The sequence below is a fragment of the Trichosurus vulpecula genome, chromosome 2 (genome assembly GCF_011100635.1).
Source record: "Trichosurus vulpecula isolate mTriVul1 chromosome 2, mTriVul1.pri, whole genome shotgun sequence".
In the NCBI taxonomy this organism is placed as follows: Eukaryota; Metazoa; Chordata; class Mammalia; order Diprotodontia; family Phalangeridae; genus Trichosurus; species Trichosurus vulpecula.
Window position 1 is genome coordinate 259,904,188 of NC_050574.1, and position 18,348 is coordinate 259,922,535.

General features: G+C 39.2%; 1 protein-coding gene and 1 non-coding gene across 4 annotated transcripts in view; one reads left to right on the forward strand and one right to left on the reverse strand.

Moving 5' to 3' along the window:
- Window positions 1-18,348, reverse strand: part of RFTN2 (raftlin family member 2) — a 100,312-nt gene that overhangs the window by 16,094 nt on the left and 65,870 nt on the right. For all 3 annotated transcript variants that reach the window (XM_036742485.1, XM_036742483.1, XM_036742484.1), the window contains one exon: window positions 10,009-10,087. In XM_036742485.1, the coding sequence (XP_036598380.1) occupies window positions 10,009-10,087 (79 nt within the window). The remainder of the gene's footprint in view (window positions 1-10,008; window positions 10,088-18,348) is intronic.
- Window positions 4,588-4,715, forward strand: LOC118840590. The gene has a single exon (XR_005009765.1). It is a non-coding gene; the product is annotated as a U6atac minor spliceosomal RNA (small nuclear RNA).

An 18,348-nucleotide genomic window follows, 5' to 3' on the forward strand; every position in this document is an offset into this window, starting at 1 on the left:
ATTATAAAAAAAGAAAAGAAAAAGGAATAATATTTTTGATTCACCTAGAAAGAGAATGCCTCATCAAAAGTCCTCCACAAATGCCTCAGCACAGCGTGGAGACGACCCTGAGTTTGTAGCAAGTTCTACAATGACGTTCTATTCTTGGGGCTAATGGAGAAGGAAAATCATATACATCAAGCCCTCCAAGTGTCCTGATATTTTTTTTTTTCCTTCTGGCTTATGACTTCACATACGTCCATCCACATGGCCCATAGAATGATCATTTTTATCCAAATTGATTATAGATTCCAGGGCAAAGATGATAATGCAAAATTACAACTGGTATCAAAGTAGACAGAACACTGGAGGTAGAGTCAGGAAGCCCTGAATTCAAATTCAGCTTCAGTCACTTATTATTTGTGTGACCTGAACAAATCATTTAACTTCTCAACTGTAAGATAGAGATAACACACCTATCTCACAGGGCTGTTGGGAGGATCAAGTAAGAATATTTGTTAAGTGTAGCACTGTGTCTGACACATAGAAGGTGCTTGTTCCCTTTCCCTTCCCCTTTCAATTAACTGACTCTAAAACTAAAGACACAGGAATCCTTTGAAGACTACTACGAGTGAGCTAGGAGAAAGAATAAGCTACACCACTAAAAGGAAGGAGCAATGAATGCTGCCATTACTAAGCCCTTCTTTCTCTTATAAATACAATTCTTTTTAAAAAGTTAAATAATTAATTGGTTTTTGAATTTTAGCATTAATTTTCTAAAATTTAGAATTCTAAATTCTCTCCCTCCCTATAGCCCTCCCCCACTCACTGAGAAGGCAAGCAATATGATACCCGTTATACTTGTGAGGTCACACAAAGTATATTTCCATATTAGCCATGTTGCAAAAACCAAAAAAGCAAGAAAAATAAACCGAAAAAAGTATGCTTCAATCTGCACTCCAAGCTCATCAGCTCTCTCTCTAGACGTGGATAGCATTTTTCATGACGAGACCTTTAGAACTGCCTTGGATCATTGTACTGATCAAAGTAGCTAAATCTTTCACATTTAATCATCCTTACAGTACTGCCATTGGTTCTATTCACTTTATTTTGCACAAGTTCATACACATCTTCCCAGGTTTTTCTGAAATCATCCCCCTTGTCATTTCTCGTAGCACAATTATTTTCAATCGCAATCATACTCTGCACCTTGTTCAGGCATTCCCCAATTGATGGGCATCCATCCCCTCAATTTCCAGTCCTTTGCCATCACAAAAAGAGCTGCTATAAAAATTTTTGTATATAGAGGTCCTTTTCTCTTTTCTTTGATCTCTTTGGGATATAGACTACCTAGTATTGCTACTTCAAAGGGTATACACAGTTTTATAATCTTTTGGGCATAGTTCCAAATTATTCTCCAGAATGGTTGGAGCAGTTCACAACCTCACCAACAGTGCGTTAGTGTCTCTATTTTTCCACATCCCTTCCCACGTTTATCATTTTCCTTTTCTGTCATGTTAGCCAATCTTATAGATGTGAGGTGGTACCTTAGAGTTGTTTTAATGTGTATTTCTCTATGTGAGTGATTTAGATAATTATAAATGCAATTCTTAATTTTGTTTTTAATTTGTGGAATAAAACAAGCATTTCTATAATAGTATAACAAAAAGATGATTGTACATGAAACTGCAGATCTACTATGTACAACTTGCTATTCCTTACAAATATACAACAAAATTATCATGCAAATGTCTTTTTTTTTTCTTTCCTCTCCCACCCCCAGCCCTACTAATGGCTACCATTAGACACAAATAGATATATATATATATTCTATACATACTTCTATTCTTTCTCTGGATGCAGACAGGTCTTTCTTCATATGTCCTTTACAGTTAATTTGAGTATTTGTAATAGACAAAATCACTTATTCACTCAAAGTTGTTCTTCATACAATATTGTTGTTACTACATACAATGTTCTCATTTCTGCTCATTCTGCTCTTCATTATTTCATGCGAATCTTTCCATGTTTTTCTAAAATCATCTGGCTCATCATTTCTTATAGCACAGTAGTATGCTATCACAATCATATACCAAAGCCTGTTCAGCCATTCCCCAATTGATGGGGATCCCTTCAATTTCCAATTCTTTGCCACTACAAAGAGAGATGCTAATAACAAATAAATGCAACAATAATAATAATAAATACAATTCTTACAAAATACCTGAGGCACTGAGAGGTACATGAATTTTAACTAACTTAAAACTATGCGATGTATAGTCTAATTTCTCCAGGTCAATGGCATTCCTTTATTTAGTAATTCAATAAACATTCATTACATGTTTACTACATGCCAGGTGCTGTGGTGACTTACAAATATTATCTATATTTAGTTTTGACATGAAAAATATTCTGTTTTAACTGAGGAAAATAATGGACTTTTATAGAATAGTCTTTCTGCTATAATTGTCAAGATACTTTAACCCTAGCCTGAACCACCCACATGTCCCATGTTGAAAAGACCTAAGTAGATTGAGATTTCCTGTACGGAAAATTAAATATTCATGAAAGCTAGACAAGTTGAGTTTATTTAGAAACTGAACTTAAGTTTTAATATATATTTATTCCCCTGTGTGGAGTGCCTATGAATAACCTCTTTATAAACTTCTTTCATATTTAAATTATCAGTGACATTATATTATATGGAATTTTAAAATATTAAATAACAAACTTCAAGTATTCTCATGTATATCAAAAGATGTGGGCATAAAGGTTATAAAGATAACTATCATTAGACCATGAGGCATTACTACAATTAAAAGACAATAAAAAAATGTTTCCAGTGAAGGAAACTATATAATGTCAGTCTGCTATGTTTAGAAAATTTGATTCTCCAGATCTGGGTTCTGCAAATTTCAGCAACAGGGAGGGAGGCTGGTCCCATTATTTCATGGCTATTAAGAACTTGGTGGTGAAGAAGATTCCACTACCAGTGAAGGTATTTGTGTAACCAAAAAGCACTGGATGAGCTCTGAGATCTTGGCAAATCACTTGACCTCTTGGGGTCTCAGTTTCCATATCTAGAAAGTAAGAGAATTAGACCCATAGTTTCTAACTCTGAGTCCAGCTCGGTAGGACTTGCCCAGGGTTTGTGTACCACTTACATTGACTTTGAGAAGTCAAGGTCACCTCCGTATATAGAAAAATGTTTATAGAAGCTCTTTTTTGTAGTGGTAAAGAACTAGAAAAATGAGGGGATGCCCATCAACTGTGGAATGAACATGTTATAGTGTAGGAATATAACATAATACTATTGTGCTGTAAGAAATAATGAAGGGAATGTTTCACAGAAACCTGGGAAGACATGTATGAACTGGTGCAAAGTAAAGTGAGCAGAATCAGGAGAACAAGTTATGCAATAACAACAATATTGGAAAGATGATCAACTTTTAAAGACTTAAGAACTCTGCTCAAAGCAATGACTCAGCACAATTCCAGAAGACCCAGGATGACACAAACCACTCACCTACTGACAGAGAGATGATGGATTTGGGGCACAGACTGAGACATATGTTTATTGGACATGACCACTGTGGAAATTAGTTTGCTTGACTATGCATATTTGTTACGATGGTTTTCCCTTTTTTGGGAGAGGGGCAGAGAGAAAGAGACAAAATAGATTTTTAACTGAAGAACTAAAAAAAACAAAAACCCTCCAGGTCACCTCCATTTCATAATGCATAATTCACAGGCTTTAGTCAATTAACAAGTATGTATTACAAGCACTTAATATGTGCCAGGCACTGTGCTAAGCACTGGGGATACAAAAAAGGGCAAAAAACACCATCTGCCCTGAAGGTGCTTCCATTCTTTTGGAAGAAAAAACATGTAAATAACTAGGTAAATATAAGATATATACGGAGGCGGTAGGCTATCTGAAAGGGGAAGGCATTATGGCTGAGGGGAAAGGGAAAGGTCTGCAGAAGGTAGGATTTGACCTGAGTTTTGAAGGAAACCAGGGACATAAAACATAAAGATGAGTGGGCAGAGCATTGATGGGGGGGCAGGAGGGAGGGGAAGGCAGCCAGTTTGAAGGCAAAAAGGAGATGGAGTGATATGTTAGGAGAATAGCAAGTGGGTCAGTATAGCTGGATTGTACAGGGGAGGGGAGTAAAGTGAAAGAAAATTGGAAAAGTAGGAAAACACAAGGCTATGAAGAGCTTTGGATGCCGAACAGAGTAGTCGATATTTGAGCCTAGAGGTAATAAAAAGACACTGGAGCTCATTGAGCAAAGGTGAGGGGGGAGGTGATACGGTCAGACCTAGGCTTAGAGAAATCACCTTGGCAACTTGGACCGTCTGGCCTGGGAGACAGAAGCTACTTTAGTAATCCAGGCAAGAGGAGATGAGGGCCTGAACTATGGTTGTTGCTCTATGAGTGGAATAAAGGGAATGTATATAAGAGAAGTTGTAAAGGTAGAAATGACAATATCTGAGGTGAGGAAGAGTGAGAAGTTGCATATGATTCCAAGGTTGCAAGTCTGAATAACTGAGATTATGGTGTTTACCTTGACAACAACAGGGAAGTTGGGAAGAAGAGAGGGTTTCGTGTTGTATAAAAGGAGAGGACGTTAGCACTCCGCTTGATAAGGATGGAAGAGGTCCTAGTGCCCTTTAAAACACATATTCGGTTAAGGCATTGCCATCTACTCTGTGGCATCTAATTATGTTTTTATTTGGGAAAACTGGGACGCTAATGTACTGTTGGTGGAGTTGTGAAATAATCTAACCATCTGGAGAGCAATTTGGAACTGTGACCAAAGGGCAATCAAACTGTGCATACTCTTTGATCCAGCAATACCACTACTAGGTCTGTATCCTAAAGAGATTTTAAAAAAAGGGGAAAAGGACCTATTTGTACAAAAATTTTTATAGCAGCTCCGTTTTGTGGTAGCTAAGAACTGTAAATTGAGGGGATTCCCATCAATTACGGAATGGCTGAACAAGTTGCGGTATATGATTATAATGAAATATTATTGTGCTATAAGGAATGACAAGCAGGATGATTTCAGAAAACCTGGAAAGACTTACATGAACTGACAGAAAATGAAGTGAGCAGAACCAGGAGAACATTGTACACAGTAATAGCAACATTGTACAACGAAGAACTGTGAAAGACAGCTATTTTCAGCAATGCAATGATCCAAGACAATCCCAAAGGACTCATGATGAAAAATGCTATCCACATCCAGAGAAAGAACTGATGGAGTCTAACTGCAGATCAAAGCATGATATTTTTCACTTTACTTTTTCATTTTTTTCTTTTTTCACAACATGTCTGTTTCTTCTTTTACAATATGACTAATATGCAAATGTTTTTACATGATTGCACGTATGTAACCCATATCAAATTGCTCACTGCCTTAGGGAGGGAGGGGAGATAAAGGAGGGAGAGAGAAAACTTGAAACTCGACATTTTAAAAAATCAAATGTTAAAAATTGTCTTTATATGTAATTGGGGAAAAATAAAATATGTATTTTTTAAAAGAATAGAAGGTTTGGAAGATAACAAGTTTTGATTTGTATATGTTTAGTTTGAGATACCTCCAGGATATCCAGTTCAAGATGTCCAATAGGCAGATGCACGACTATAGCTCAGGAGGGCTGGGTATAATAATAGATTTAAGAATCATTAGCAAAGAGATGATAATTAAATCCAGGGGAGCAGATGAGATCACCAAGTGAAGTAATATAGAGTGAAGGGAGAAGACCTAGGACAGAGCCTTGGTGACTCTGTGGATATGACATAGACCAGCAAAGGACACGGAGAACTGAGACAATGGCATCCGGAAAGCCCAGAAAGGAGAGTGTACCCAGGAGGAGAAGGGGATCAGCCTTGTCAAATGCTGCAGAAAGGTCAGAAAGGACAAGAACTGAGAAAGTTAGGCCATTAGATATGGCAGTTAAAAGATCACTGGTAACTTTGGAGGGGCACAATTTCAGTTGAATGATGAGGTCAGAAGCCAGATTGCAGAAGTTTAGAAATTTAGTTTATTTTTGTATGTATCTTAACCTGTTTAATACATGGTAAGTTCCTTGGGGTCAAAGACCCCGTTATGTTTTATTTCTATTGTAGCTCCTCCATCACCTACCAGTCTTTTTCACCACAAGGAATCAAAGATTTGGAAGGTTTCTCAATTGTGACTTAGTCAAGTCCAAACCAAACAGGAATTTATAGTAACTTCTCCCCAAATAAAGACCTTCAGGGATGGGGATCCACCACCTCCTGAGATAGTCCAGTCCATTTTGGGGTGGCTCTAATGAGTAAGGAGATTTCCCTTTATTGTTGTTGAGTCATTTTTCGGTTGTCTCTGATTCTTTGTGGCTCCATTTGGAGTTTTCTTGGCAAAGATATTGGAATCGTTTGCCATTTCCTTCTCCAGCTCATTTTACAGATGAAGGTACTGAGGCAAACAGGGTTAAATGATTTGAGTCTTCTTGCCTCCAGGCCAGCACTCCATCCACTGAGCCACCTAGCTGCCCCTAAGTTTTCCCTTACATTGAACCAACTGAAATTTGCTTCATGGCAATCCCTACCTTACATGGCTGGATAAATGCTTCTTGACTCTAGAATAAATGCAGATAATTATACACAATCTTTGTGATTTTAGCCTTTAGAATAGCAGCACTGGTGTGGTGGGCGCTGCTTCACTCATTGTCATTTAGGTTCTTATTCTGTAAGGCATTTCCTAGGACCAGATGTGTAAGGAAAAAACTCAATTAAAGAGTTTTCCAGTTTATCTGCCAATTTTCTGTATTTTATAAGCTGTGTTATACTACTTCATAGACTGCTTCATTTAAATTACTTCACTATAGTTTTATGTCTGCTGAGGATAAAGTAACGTTGAAAGTATTATATGTATGTAGTCATAGGCAAAAACTAAGCATTCTTCCCAAATTTTCCATTAGTTTGTGATTAGCACTTACCCTTAAACCTGCTGGCAGCTAGGCGGCACAGTAGATAGAGCACTAGGCTTCGAGTCAGGAAGATCTGAGTTCAAATCTAGCTCTTTAGACACTTATAAGCTGTGTGATCCTGGGCAAGTCACTTAACCCTGTTTTCCTCAGTTCCCTCATCTGTAAAATGAACTGGACAAGGAAATAGCAAACCACTCCAGTATCTTTGCCAATAAAACCCCAAATGGGGTCAGGAAAAGTCAGACACAACTGCAGTGACAGAACAACTAACCCTATTGGGCTACTTGTTTTACTTTTTTTTGCTTGTTTTATTTTTTGGCAGGGCAATTGGGGTTAAGTGACTTGCCCAAGGTCACACAGCTAAGTATGTGTCAAGTGTCTGAGGCAGGATTTGAACTCAGGTCCTCCTGACTCCAGGGTTGGTGCTCTACTCGCTGTGCCACCTAGCTGCCCCTCTACTGGGCTACTTGAAGGTATGATTTAATTTGGAGATATGTGTGCCCTCTATCCCCCAACCTAGTTACTTAACTTTTTTATAGATCAATTCAATAAATGCCTGTTAAGCTTAATTATGTGCCTTTATTTTTTTCTAGGCTCACTGTTACCAAGTTCTTGCATATGAACTTGTTAGTGTCTCAAATAAGTGTGACCCTCTTTAAAGGCTCTCTATTATTACTCCTCCCTTTTACTCCTAAACTTGGTCATTTGGGGACCATCATTCTGCTCTCCTGACCTCTTCTATCCCCTGAGTATGGATGACTTACAACAATGAAACAACTCCTGTCCTCGGGAAGCTTACATTCTATTAGCAGAAAGTAATATGAACATGGATCAATACAAAATATGTATATTCAAAGTAAAAATAAAGTTGTTTTAGACAGTGAGGAGTAGGGGAAGGACACTAGCAATGAGGAGATCAGGATAAGCGTTAATTGTGTAGGAGATGGAATGTGAGCCCTTGAAGGAGGCTAGGGAGTCTTCGAGGTGGAGGGATTCCAGGGTGCATTGTAGGCACGGGCGTAGACACCAGTGCAAAGGTGCAGAAACAGGAGATGAAATGCCACGTACTGGGAGTAGCAAGGAGGCCAACTTGGTGAGATGGGAGGGAAGACAAGAGAGAGCAATATGCAGTAATCCTAGAAAGTTAGGCTGGAGTCAGACTGAGAAGTGTTTTTACATAATAGCTCGCTAGCATTTATATAGTGCCTTCAGTTTACAAAGTGCTTTATATATGTTATTTCATTTGATTAGGGGAATTTATATTTTATCCTATAGGAAATAGGGGGCTTTTTGAATAGGTCCAGCTCCATGCCTGAATCAGTTTGGCTGCTATATGAGGATGGAGCAGAGAGGAAAGAGACTGGAGTCAAAGAGATTCATTAGGAAGTTATTGCAATAGTCCTGGTGAGAGATGATGAGAGCCTGAACTAGGCTGGTGGGGGCATGAATGGGGGACCAGGGTTGTTGCAAGAGATCTTGGGAAAGGAGGATTGCTAAGACTTGACAACTGATTAGACACAGGGGTTGAGGGAGGGGAAAGAATCAAAGGTGGCTCCAAGGTTGTGAACCTGGGTAACTGTAAAAATGGTGGTGTTCTTAGCAAAAACAAGGAAGTTAGAAAGAAGGGAATATAGAGCCTGTTTACCAGACATCTACAAATGAATATCCTCTGTCCATCTCAAACTTTACTCGTGATATGTTATTATGGTTAAAGATAAAAGAAGTCCATACTGGGCTAAAAGAAAAAATGAAATGGATTTTTTTTTCTGTAAGCCACACAAGAAAGTCAGTTCCACCCTGCCCCACCCCCCCACATTTTTCTTATTAAAGTCCTCTTCATCTCTTGAAAAAGAACAAACATGAACAAACACTGCATATGCCAATTTAGGCAAATTGAACTTCCACATTTTGGGGACATTTCTATAAAGTCCATGTTGATACCAAGTCTAGAAAGGAAGTAATACATTTTGGCATCATAACAATATTATTTCACAATGTGTGGATTACTAGGAGTTATTGAGAAGGGAAATGGAGAGCCAGCCTTTATTAAACACTCGCTATGTGCCGACCTTATTATGTGCTAAGCACTTTACAAATCTTATCTCATTTGATCCTCACAACAGCCCTGGGAGGTCAGTGCTATCATTACCCCCATTTTACAGCTGAGGGAATGGAGACAGAAAGGGTAAGTGACTTGCTCAGGGTCACACAGCTGGTAAGTATCTGAGGCTGGATTAAGTTCTTTCTGACTCCTAGCCCAGTGCTTTATTCAGTGCCCCACTGAGCTGCAGACAGATGGCAATTTTCTATCTCAAAAGGGAAATCAATATAGCTCTTGCTCAGGGGAGGTTAGTAATCATTGCCGTGATAGTACAAAGAAAATACACTTGGGGCTATTCACAACCAAGGTGAGGACCACTTATTTAAATAATTCGAGGGTTTAAAACTTTCTTACATTTCCTAATTACTGCTGTAATTCCCTTATGATCATGTCTAACTTTTTGGGGGGCACAGAGGGAGATTCTAGACCTTTGATTTTATTGCTTGTGGAGAACTCCTGGTGTGAAAACTTCCTCCATTGAAAGAGATCAGTAATATCAACCCGTCTTGTTTACATAGGTCTTGGAAAGTTGCATGTGGGCCCAGAGAAATTAAGTGATTTGCCCAGGGTCACACAGGTAATATAATCAGAAGCAAGACTTGAGTTCCGGTATCCCTGGTTCTGAGGCCAGCTCTATATCCCACATTCCACACTGCATCTCATCATTAACATGTTTGGGGAGGGAAGGGAACAAAATTTCATTAAATGCCTACTACGTATCAGGTACTGTGTTAACCACTTTACAAATATTATCTCATCTCTCATGTTTGGAGAATAACTCCTTGTGAAGCCCAGCTTCCTTATTTGTATCTGCTATAAGGAAACAGGGAGGGGGGGAATAAATATTAATGGAATTTACATTGCTGTCATGTTCTTTATACGTATATATGTATGTATAGATAATGAGTCTGTGTATACACACACACACAAATAAAAATTTTTAAACTTACCTCTGGTGTTTGAACAGCCGAATTCCACATAACAGGCCTTTGAAGAAACACAACCTGCTTTGTCGCCAAATTTCCTTCACTGAAATTGAAAACAGACATTAGGATTTGAGAGAGGGCAGGCATCCATAGTCGATACCAAATTAGGATATTCATAGATTTTAGAGCTAGAAGGGATCTCAGAAGTCACCTTGTCCTTTCTACCCCACCCAGCTCCTCCATTTTGTACTCCTCCTGTCCTTCCCCTTCTTTTACAGATGGGGAAATTATGCCTCAGAGAAGCTAAGTGACTTAGAATCACACATACGGTAGGTAGCAGAGTCTGGATTTGAGCCCAGGTCACTTGACTCCAAATTGAAAATATCAAATTGATTCTACGCTGTAATTGATTTCGTTTTCCATCACTTCTGACATTTTGTGTAACTGTAACTACCTATGTCACATTTCATTTGTCTCTAAGTTAACTTTCCTGTGAATCATTCATTGGCTCTGAGTTAAGTTTAGAAGTTCAGTTTTCCTGCTAATTACTGTTCTATTCTTGTGTCAAGGAAATCTGTTATCCTTGAAGGACGCAGATGGATGCTAGGGAGTCTGGTCTGTTATCTCTGGCTGTCCTTCAAAAAAGTCTGTCCTGTTATCACTGTGACACTAACTAGCCACACAGGGTGACTGAATCAATCAGATTTACTAGTGAGAGGTCATGGCTAGTTCTGCATTTCCCATTTTCAGCCAATCATATTGTCCTCCATGTCTATAATGCTTTGGACTTTGTAACCAATCATATTGTTTTCCCTCTCTGTCATTCTATATTTTTTTGATGTTCCTCCCTTTGTCTATAAAACTGATCTGTCAGCTTTCATTCGGGGTTTTAGCTAGCTGAGGAGGCTGAGACCTCACTCATTGGCAAATTCATGCTTTGCTAATAAATTGATCATGCTTGGAGCTTCGTGCTTCAGTTTACTTTAATTCCAATTGTGACAAAATCCAGGATTTTCTCCATTATGCTGCACATCTATGCATACCTTTTGTATGTGTTCTCCACATTAATATATTGGTTACAGAATTCTTTTGGTCTGGAATGGAGTTCCGGTGTGGAAATCCCCTCTACCAATGTAGAATGACAATGGATCTGTAACTTATAGTTTTCAGTAGTAGTTATCTTGGAGAGGTTGTGAGCTGCCCATGTGTCAGAGGTACTACTTGAAGCCAGGTCTTCCTAAATCTAAAGCCAACCCCTCTGTCCATTATGTCATGCTATATCTCAGTTGATGAATATACAATAGCATATTAGATAGGCATGGAAACATTTCGAATGCATGTTCTGTTAAGAGAATTCAACCTCTTTAAGATTTTATCTTCAAAAGTCTTGTCATAGTCTGTCATTCTGAGTTCTTTCCTTATTCAACTATCATCATGGTAAATTATCCTTTACCAAAGAGGGCCAGAGGGCTGGATTCCTCTTGAAATGCTTTTCACGGTATCTCCATGGATTTGTGGATTTGAGTGCCTGTAGCTAATGTTGCTCAGTTACAACTTTTATTATGCAAAAAGTCAAAACAAAACCCTACTATTATAGATGTCTATTTAATCCTGACCTCTTTTACTTAAAAACAAATGCAGCATTGAAATACAACCAAAAACGTGGATAAAACTCCCCCAAAATCTGAAATCCCATAATTTACTGAAGTAGTTCAATGTTAAATAGCTCCTTCTAACTGATAACTGATAAACTGATAACCCTAATCTATTTATAATCTGCCCTTAGGGCCAGAGCTAGTAAAAGAATATAGATAACATTCAGTTCAACTCTTTATTTATTTATTTTGATGGAGAAAAATTTAAACTTTCATAGGATCTTCTGAAAAGTATACTGAAAGGGAATAGAACAGGCTCTATTGCCAAGACGCACATGTCTTAGTGGAATATGATATGGGAAAGAATGTCTCAGGGTGTATTTCCTACAGCGGGAGTTCTTAATCTGGGGTCTGTGAACTTAGAAAAAAACCCACAACTTTTTGATAATTGTATTTCAATATAATTGGTTCATAACCCTATGTATTTTATTTTGTGCGTTTTAAAACATCATACTGAGAAGGAGTCTACAGGCTTTACCACACTGCTGAAGAGATCTCTGACTCAAAAAAAGGGTAAGGATCCCTGCTGTAGAGAGAGAAGTCTGAGAACAGAGTACATGAAATGAGGATAGAAAAGGATGTCTTAGGCAATGTTTCAGGGTAGTGTTTGAGCTTTAGGATGAGGATTACATGATTGAGCGTCATAGAGTTGGAAACCTATAGAGCAGGGGAGAAGGCATCAGAGGTCTTGAGTAGATAATAGGTCTGCCAAGATGGTGATGGTGAATATCCAGGGGGTATTTTCCTCTTCTAGCACATCCATACATATGGTATCCCTGAGTGGGTGAGGTGTCCTACCATGGATTATTTGGTTTAGAGCTCATGGACCTCGTACAAGAGAACTCCATGTTCATGGATTATTTGGTGAAGTTTCCTGATACTCCTCCACTAAATTCCTGTTTGAATGCTTTATCATAGTGTGGAGCCTGGGTTCTCAAAACCTACATTAGCAGAGAATAAGCTTTAGCAAATAAGTCTTAGCAATCTGGAAATGTTTTGAGTAAAAACCCAGTAACTCAAGACCACTTAGCTAAGTTTGGAAAGGCTCATTCACAGAAGGGTGACCAACAGTTGACAATTTATTTGGCCACATTAACTTTAGTTTTCGATATTTACTTCCACAAGATTTTGAATTCCAAATTTTCCCCCCATCTCTCCCCTCCCCCATGCATGCTTTCTGATTACCCCTTCCCCTAATCTGCCCTCCCTTCTATCACTCCTCCTCTTCTCTTATCCCCTTCCCTTCTATTTTCCTGTAGGGTAAGACAGATTTCTATACCACATTGCCCACATATCTTATTTCCCAGTTGCATGTAAAAACAATTTTTAACATACGTTTTTAAAAGTTGGAGTTCCACATTCTCTCCCTTCCTTACTCTCCACCCACTCTCTTTGAGAAGGTAAGCAATTTGATATAGGTTATACATGTGTAGTCATTCAAAACAATTCCATAACAGTTGTGTTGTGAAAGGCTATATTTCCCTCCATCCTATTCTGCCCCCCATTTATTCTATTCTCTCCTTTAACCCTGCCCTTCCTCAAAAATGTTTGTTTCTGATTACCCCCTCCCTTTTGCCCTCCTTTCTATTATCCCCCTTCTTTTATCCCTTTCCTGTAGGGTAAGATAGATTTCCATAACCAATTAAGTGTGTATGTTATTCCCTCCTTAAGCTAAATCTAATGAAAGTAAGGTTCACCCATTCCCTCTCACTTCCCTCCTCTTCTTGCCTCTTTTATGTGAGATAATTTACCTATTCTACATCTCCCTTTCTCCTCCCAGTACAATCCTCTCTCACCCCTTTATTTTATTTTTTTAGATATCATCCCTTCATATTCAACTCACTCAGTGCCCTCTGTCTCTCTCTCTCTGTCTCTCTCTGTCTCTCTGTCTCTCTGTCTCTCTCTCTCTATATATATATATATTTACGAATATACATGTGTATATATATATATATATATATGTATATATGCATATACCCTAATACTGAGAAAGGTCTCATGAGTTACAAATATCATCTTTCCATGTAGGAATGTAAACAGTTCAACTTTAATAAGTCCGATATGATTTCTCTTTCCTGTTTACCTTTTCATGCTTCTCTTGATTCTTGCATTTGAAAGTCAAATTTCCTATTCAACTCTGGTCTTTTCATCAAGAATGCTTGAAAGTCCTCTATTTCATTGAATATCCATTTCCCCCCTGAAGTATTATACTCATTTTTGCTAGGTAGGTGATTCTTGGTTTTAATCCTAGCTCTTTTGACTTCCCATATCATATTCCAAGCCCCCTGATCCCTTAATGTAGAAGCTGCTAAATCTTGTGTTATCCTGATTGTGGTCCCATAATACTTGAATTGTTTCTTTCTGGCCACTTGCAATATTTTCTCCTTGACCTGGGAACGCTGGAATTTGGCTACAATATTCCTAGGATCTTTCCTTTTGGGATCTCTTTCAGGAGGTGATAGTAGATTCTTTCAATTTCTATTTAACCCTCTGGTTCTAAAATATCAGGGTAGTTTTCTTTGATAATTTCTTGACAGATGAGGTCTAGGCTCTTTTTTTGATCATGGCTTTCAGGTAGTCCAATAATTTTTAAATTATCTATCCTGGATCTGTTTTCCTGGTCAGTTGTTTTTCCAATGAGATATTTCACATTGCCTTCTATTTTTTCCTTCTTTTGGTTTTGTTTTGTAATTTCTTGATTTCTCATGGAGTCATTAACTTCCATTTGTTCCATTCTAATTATTTTCTTCAGTGAGTTTTTGTACCTCCTTTTCCATTTGGCCAATTCTGTTTTTTAAGGCATTCTACTCCTCATTGGCTTTTTGGACCTCTTCTGCCATTTGGGTTAGTCTATTTTTTTTTTGCATTGGTACAAGCTATTTATTTTCAATATTCTATTTTTTATTTAATATTTTAGTTTTCAACATTGATTTCCACAAGATTTTGAATTATAAATTTTCTGCCCATTTCTACCCTCCCCCCATTCCAAGATGGCATATATTCTGATTGCTTCTTTCCCCAGTCACCCCTCCCCTCTTTCATCCCACTACCCCCCATCCCATTTCACCTTACTTTCTTGTAGGGCAGGATAGATTTCTATGCCCCATTCCCTATATATCTTGTTTCCCAGCTGCATGCAAAAAACCCAACTTTTTTTTAAAGCATGTGCTTTTAAAACTTTGAGTTCCAAATTCTTTCCCCTCTTCCCTTCCCATCCACCCTCCCTGAGAAGGCAAGCAATTCAACATATATCACACATGTATCATCATGTTAAACACTTCCACAATGCTCATGTTGTGAAAGGCTAACTGTATTTCCTTCCATTCTGTCCTGTCCCCCTTTATTCAATTTTCTCCCTTGACCCTGTCCCTTTTCAAAGGTGTTTGCTTTTGATTACCTCCTCCCCCATCTGCCCTCCCTTCTATCATCCCCCCCTTTTTTATCCCCTTCCCCTTACTTTCCTGTGGAGTAAGATACCCAATAAAGTGTGTATGTCATTCCCTCCTCAAGTCAAATCTGATGAGAGCAAGATTCACTCATTCTCCCTCACCTGCCCCCTCTTCCCTTCCAAAAGAACTGCTTTTTCTTGCCACTTTTATGTGAGATAATTTACCCCATTCTATCTCTCCCTTTCTCCCTCTCTCAATATATTCCTCTCTCACGCCTTAAATTTATTTCATTTTTTAAGATATCATCCCTTCATATTCAACTCATCCTGTGCCCTCTGTTTATATTCCCTTCAACTCCCCTAATACTGAGAAAGGTCTCATGAATTACACACACATCATCTTTCCATGTAGGAATGTAAACATAACAGTTCAACTTTAGTAAGTCCCTTATGATTTCTCTTTCTTGTTTACCTTTTCATGCTTCTCTTGATTCTTGTGTTTGAAAGTCAAATTTTCTATTTAGCTCTGGTCTTTCCATTGAGAAAGCTTGAAAGTCCTGTATTTTATTGAAAATCCATATTTTGCCTTGGAGCATGATACTCAGTTTTGCTGGGTAGGTGATTCTTGGTTTTAATCCTAGCTCCATTGACCTCCAGAATATCATATTCTAAGCCCTTCGATCCCTTAATGTAGACGCTGCTAGATCTTGTGTAATCCTGATTGTGTTTCCACAATATTCAATTTGTTTCTTTCTGGCTGCCTGCAGTATTTTCTCCTTGACCTGGAAACTCTGGAATTTGGCAACAATATTCCTAGGAGTTTTCTTTTTGGGATCTTTTTCAAGAGGCAGTCGGTGGGTTCTTTCAATTTCTATTTTACCTTCTGGTTCTAGAATATCAGGGCAGTTTTCCCTGATAATTTCTTGAAAGATGATGTCTAGGCTCTTTTTTTGATCATGGCTTTCAGGTAGTCCAATCATTTTTAAATCATCTCTCCTGGATCTATCCTGCAGGTCAGTGGTTTTTCCAATGAGTTATTTCACTTTGTCTTTCATTTTTTCATCCCTTTGGTTCTGTTTTATAATATCTTGATTTCTCATAAAGTCACTAGCTTCCACTTGCTCCAATCTAATTTTTAAGGTGGTATTTTCTTCATTGGTCTTTTAGACCTCCTTTTTCATTTGGCTAATTCTGCCTTTCAAGGCATTCTTCTCCTAATTGGCTTTTTGGAGCTCTTTTGACATTGGAGTTAGTCTATTCTTTAAGGGGGTATTTTCTTCAGTATTTTTTTGTGTCTCCTTTAGCAAGTCATTGACTTGTTTTTCATGGTTTTCTTGCATCACCCTCATTTCTCATCCCAATTTTTCCTCTACTTCTCTAACTTGCTTTTCCAAATACTTTTTGAGCTCTTCCATAGCCTGAGCCCAATTCATATTTTTCTTGGAAGCTTTTGATGTAGGCTCTTTGACTTTGTTGACTTCTTCTGGCTCTATGTTTTGGTCTTGTCTGCCACCAAAGAAAGATTCCAAAGTCTGAGACTGAATCTGAGTCCATTTTTGCTGCCTGTTCATGTTCCCAGCCAACTACTTGACCCTTGAGCTTTTTTGTCGGGATATGATTGCTTGTAGAGTAGAGAGTACTTTGTCCCAAGCTTTAGGGTCCAAGCACTGCTGTTTTCAGAGCTACTTCTATTCCACAGTCACCCCAGGCTCTGTCATAGCAGTGCTCCTCCTCCCCCAAGAACTGCCAACCAGGACCGCAATACAGATCTGAGCAGGGCACAGCAAGAGAATCTGCCTTTGTGCCCACAAAGCGCTCCTTGTACTTTCTGCTCTGATCTGCTGCTAGATTTCTCCCACTGTGAGAGCCAGGGACTCGGGAAGCTGCTGACATGGGTGCTTTGGAGGCAGCCTCAGGAGTTTCCTGCTGCTGCTATGGCCACTGCTGCACCACTTCTTCTACCCCCAGAGTTGGTGGCCGGACCGCTCTGAACTCGATCCTGCAGTTTCCCTGTAACCTGCTCTTTGGCGTTTGTGGGTTGAAAAGTCTGGTAACTGCCACAGCTCACCGTTTCATGGCCCCAAGGCCTGTTCCGGCTGGTGGACCCAGGGTCTGGTCTGTCCCAGTGTGTCTCAGCACTGAGTGATAGACCCTTCCCGGTGACCATCCAGGCTCTCCTGGGCTGGATACCTGTTTCCCTTTGCTATTTCGTGGGTTCCACAGCTCTAGATTTGTTCAGAGCCATTTTTTACAGATGTTTGGAGGGATTTGGGGGGCTTCTTAAACAAGTCCCTGCTTTCCAGCTGCCATATTGGCTCCACTTAGTCTGTTTTTAAGGTGTTATTTCCTTTAGTATTTTTTTGGGTCTCCTTTAGCAAGCTGTTGACTTGTTTTACATGATTTTCTTGCATCACTCATTTCTCTTCCCAATTTTTTCTCTACTTCTCTTACTTGATTTTCAAAATCCTTTTTGAGCTCTTCCATGACCTGAGACCAATTCATATTTTTCTTGGAGGTTTTGGATGTAGGAGAATTGACTTTGTTGTCTTCTGGTTGTATGTTTTGATCTTTGTTGTCATCGAAGTAAGATTCTATAGTCTGATATTTTGGTTGTTTGCTCATTTTCCCAGCCAATTACTTTACTTTTTAGTTCTTTGTTAAGGTAGCACACTGCTTCCAGTGTGGAGGGTATACTATTTCAAGCTTCAGGGGTTTTGTGTAGCTCTTTTCATAGATACTTCTAGGGACCTGTAAATTTTCAGTTCTTTCAAGGTGGTATGATCAAAGGAGAGGTGTTTACTCCTCTCCTGGTCTGTGCTCTGGTCTGTGAGTGGCCACAAGTACTCTTTTGCCTTGGAACTGTGAGGAGGATTTGCTTTCCACTACTGTCACCAACTCCACCAGGCCATTACTCCTTCTCTCTCCAGGACCACCACCCAGGACCGAGACCCAGATCCAAGCACTGGCAAAGCAAGAGAATCTTGCCTCAGCACCAGCAAAGAGATCCCTGCAATCACCCTCTGATCAGCCATTTGATCTCCCACCATCTGTTGCCTGAGAGCTCTGGAAGCAGCTACTGCTGCTTCTGCTGCCACCCCCTTGGTGCCAGACTGTGCTCCTCTCTCACCCAGGTCTGACAGACCTTTCTTACTAACCTTTTAAGTTGTCTTTGGCATTTGTGGGTTGAGAAGTCTGGAACCTGCCACAGCTGCTAGTGTTTCAGTCCCCTGAGGCCTGCTCTGACCCTGTCTGTGCCAGGGTGGCCCATGCTGGACCATGCTCTTCTCTCAGACTGGTGCAACAGACTTTTCCTGTTGATTT